General features: G+C 39.5%; 1 protein-coding gene across 1 annotated transcript in view; it reads left to right on the top strand.

The window, feature by feature from the left end:
* Nucleotides 1-1,537, top strand: part of gpd1l (glycerol-3-phosphate dehydrogenase 1 like) — a 17,964-nt gene extending 16,427 nt beyond the window's left edge. The window contains exons 6-8 of the mRNA XM_084726020.1: nt 1-194; nt 325-431; nt 1,321-1,537. The exon at nt 1-194 is cut by the window's left edge and continues 43 nt beyond it. Coding sequence (XP_084582146.1) covers nt 1-194; nt 325-431; nt 1,321-1,417 — 398 coding nt within the window. The 3' untranslated portion in view covers nt 1,418-1,537. The remainder of the gene's footprint in view (nt 195-324; nt 432-1,320) is intronic.
* The last annotated feature ends 963 nt before the right edge of the window (nt 1,538-2,500 follow it).

Raw genomic sequence — 2,500 nt, 5'->3', positions numbered from 1 at the left:
GCGGTGACAACACCAAGGCGGCTGTGATCCGTCTGGGGTTGATGGAGATGATTGCCTTCGCTAAACTCTTCTCTAAGAATGGGTCGGTTTCCACGGCAACCTTTCTGGAAAGCTGTGGTGTGGCAGACCTCATCACTACATGCTACGGTGGCCGCAACCGACGAGTGGCAGAGGCCTTCTCTAAAACGGGGAAGGTGGGTGATTGTGGTGTGATGTAGGATGTCTTGGTGTTTCTCTGATGCTGTATAACACTTAATATTTATTTAAAACTTTTTAAATCAAATAGACTTTTTCCATTTCCATGAATTTGTATTGTCTGATCAGAGCATTGAGCAGCTGGAGAAGGAAATGTTGAATGGTCAGAAGCTCCAGGGTCCTGCCACAGCAGCTGAGGTCTACCACATCCTCAAACAAAAGGGCCTGGTGGACAAGTATGTATATGACTGTCTCCTTCTTCATCTGTCTGTCTGTCTGGTAGGGCTGGCTGATATAGATATATGAAATATTGTGATCTTTTTGACCAAATACCTTAATATTGGTTATTTCAATGAGTGCTGGTGACATAATATAATGAGATTTTTGATCAATAATCATCAGTAATATAGATATAATGACTAATGCCAGCCTTACACATTATAACTTTGGAAGCAATCTCACTGTTGCAGACAAATTGTCAATATCAGAGTAACATCATGAGAGTCTTATTGCAGTTGAGGCACGCTACCGTCATCCCGATCATTGTTGTAAGGAGGTGGTAAGACTCAGTCCAAGCTGTCAGTTTTTTTTTTCCCATCTTGATGTTCCAATAAAATCACTAATGTTTAAAGAGATAGTTCATCCAAATTTTATTTCTTCAGTTTCGGGGTTTATTTTGTCAGTCCACAAACCACTGCTGGAGTTTCACAGGAAAGCATTGTTGTAGAATCACCCAAACAATGGATGTGAATGGTGACAATTTTCAAATGAAAAAAAACAGCTGAAAATAAATAAATATTTATATTTTATTATTATTCATATTTACTTAATGCTTTCTTTCAGTAGTTTTTTTCCATTTGAAAACTGGTCACCATTCACTTCCACTATTTGGGTGCTATTATTAGCAGCCCTAGTTTGGATGAACTATTGCACAACCAGTTGCATATTGTGTGATAATTATGTTATCATCTTGATGCATATAAATTGGGCCTTTACAGTGGAGGAGCTTTGACACCACAGATTTGATCCATCAGTGCTGTCAGGCTTCATCATGCTTTCCAATATCTACTCTTTCCCCTCATTCCCTTCCAGCGTCTTGTCTGACTCTGTCCTTCCTCTCTCCAGGTTTCCTCTGTTCACAGCAGTCTATCAGATTTGTTTCGAGGGGAGGCCAGTCCAAGAGATGATCTCCTGCCTGCAGAGCCACCCAGAGCACATGTGATCACCTGGTGGCCCCTACAGGAAGCCACAGAGGGGATTTACTCAACGTGTTTGCACCTAGATCAGTTTAGCATTACCTATGACTGCTGTCCAAAAAAAAAATAAAATATAGAAAAAAAAAGGAGGATTAGGGCCACATGTGAAAAATGTGTTTAAGTTCTGCAAAACAGGTCAGAAATCTGAGTGTAAAGACAGAATTTTCAGAATTACAAGTTTAAAGTCAGACTTCTGAGTTCAACAGGATTTTGAGATTTAAGGTGGACTTAATACTAAAATGCAGAGAGGAGTCAGCTGTGCTGTTCTGATAGATCTGACCTTCTCTCAAGCTGATTTTTCACTGCCACACTAATTCTAGTTTTTCTATTCTGTTTGCCTGTTTTTTGAAAATTGGCACCTTCAGCCTGAACTTTTACAAATAATGTACATTTCCAGGTTTGTGACCAAATATTTAAAGAGCTGAACCTGTGTTTTTAAATTGTGACAGTACAGTGGTGATCTGTAGTGAGTGCTTCATCAGTTTCTCACATATCAACAGGCAGGTGCTGAGAAAACTAAAAAACCAGCCGTTGGACACCAGCGTGGTACTGATGCACTTTAGTTCTGTCCTGCATGAGCACAGCAGCGGACACAGAACTGTGACTGAGGACAAGATAAGGATATTTACTTTGTGTTCAAGTATTTTTTTTATTACTTCACAGAGTTTGTATTCATGTTTCCACTGCCACTCAGGTAAACATACAGTGTTATAGATCACACATCTAGGTCGAGAAAACTGCCTCTTAAATCTGTATGGGCAGACATGATGTAACCAGTCCCTCCAGGAAGTAGCTATTGCAACAATTCATGCAAAATCAACCAATCTCTGAATTCTGGGCGACTTTGCAATTTTGTCCAATTTTCTTTTTTTGCGAATTTGACCAATCACTGTAGCTTGCTGCAAGTTCCACCAGTCACATCAGTCCCCCGTACAAAAGTCATACATGTATGTCTCAACTTGATGTTTTGTTTTATTAGTCACTATTTTTTGCAGTTATGTTTTTTAAATTTTGTCACAGGTACTGAAAAGAGCACATTTGTCATTGTT

Source organism: Lutjanus erythropterus, chromosome 9 (assembly GCF_056507025.1).
Source record: "Lutjanus erythropterus isolate fLutEry1 chromosome 9, fLutEry1.hap2, whole genome shotgun sequence".
NCBI classification, from domain to species: Eukaryota; Metazoa; Chordata; class Actinopteri; order Lutjaniformes; family Lutjanidae; genus Lutjanus; species Lutjanus erythropterus.
Note: the sequence above shows the minus strand (reverse complement) of the source record. Positions and strands in the feature narration are given on the sequence as shown.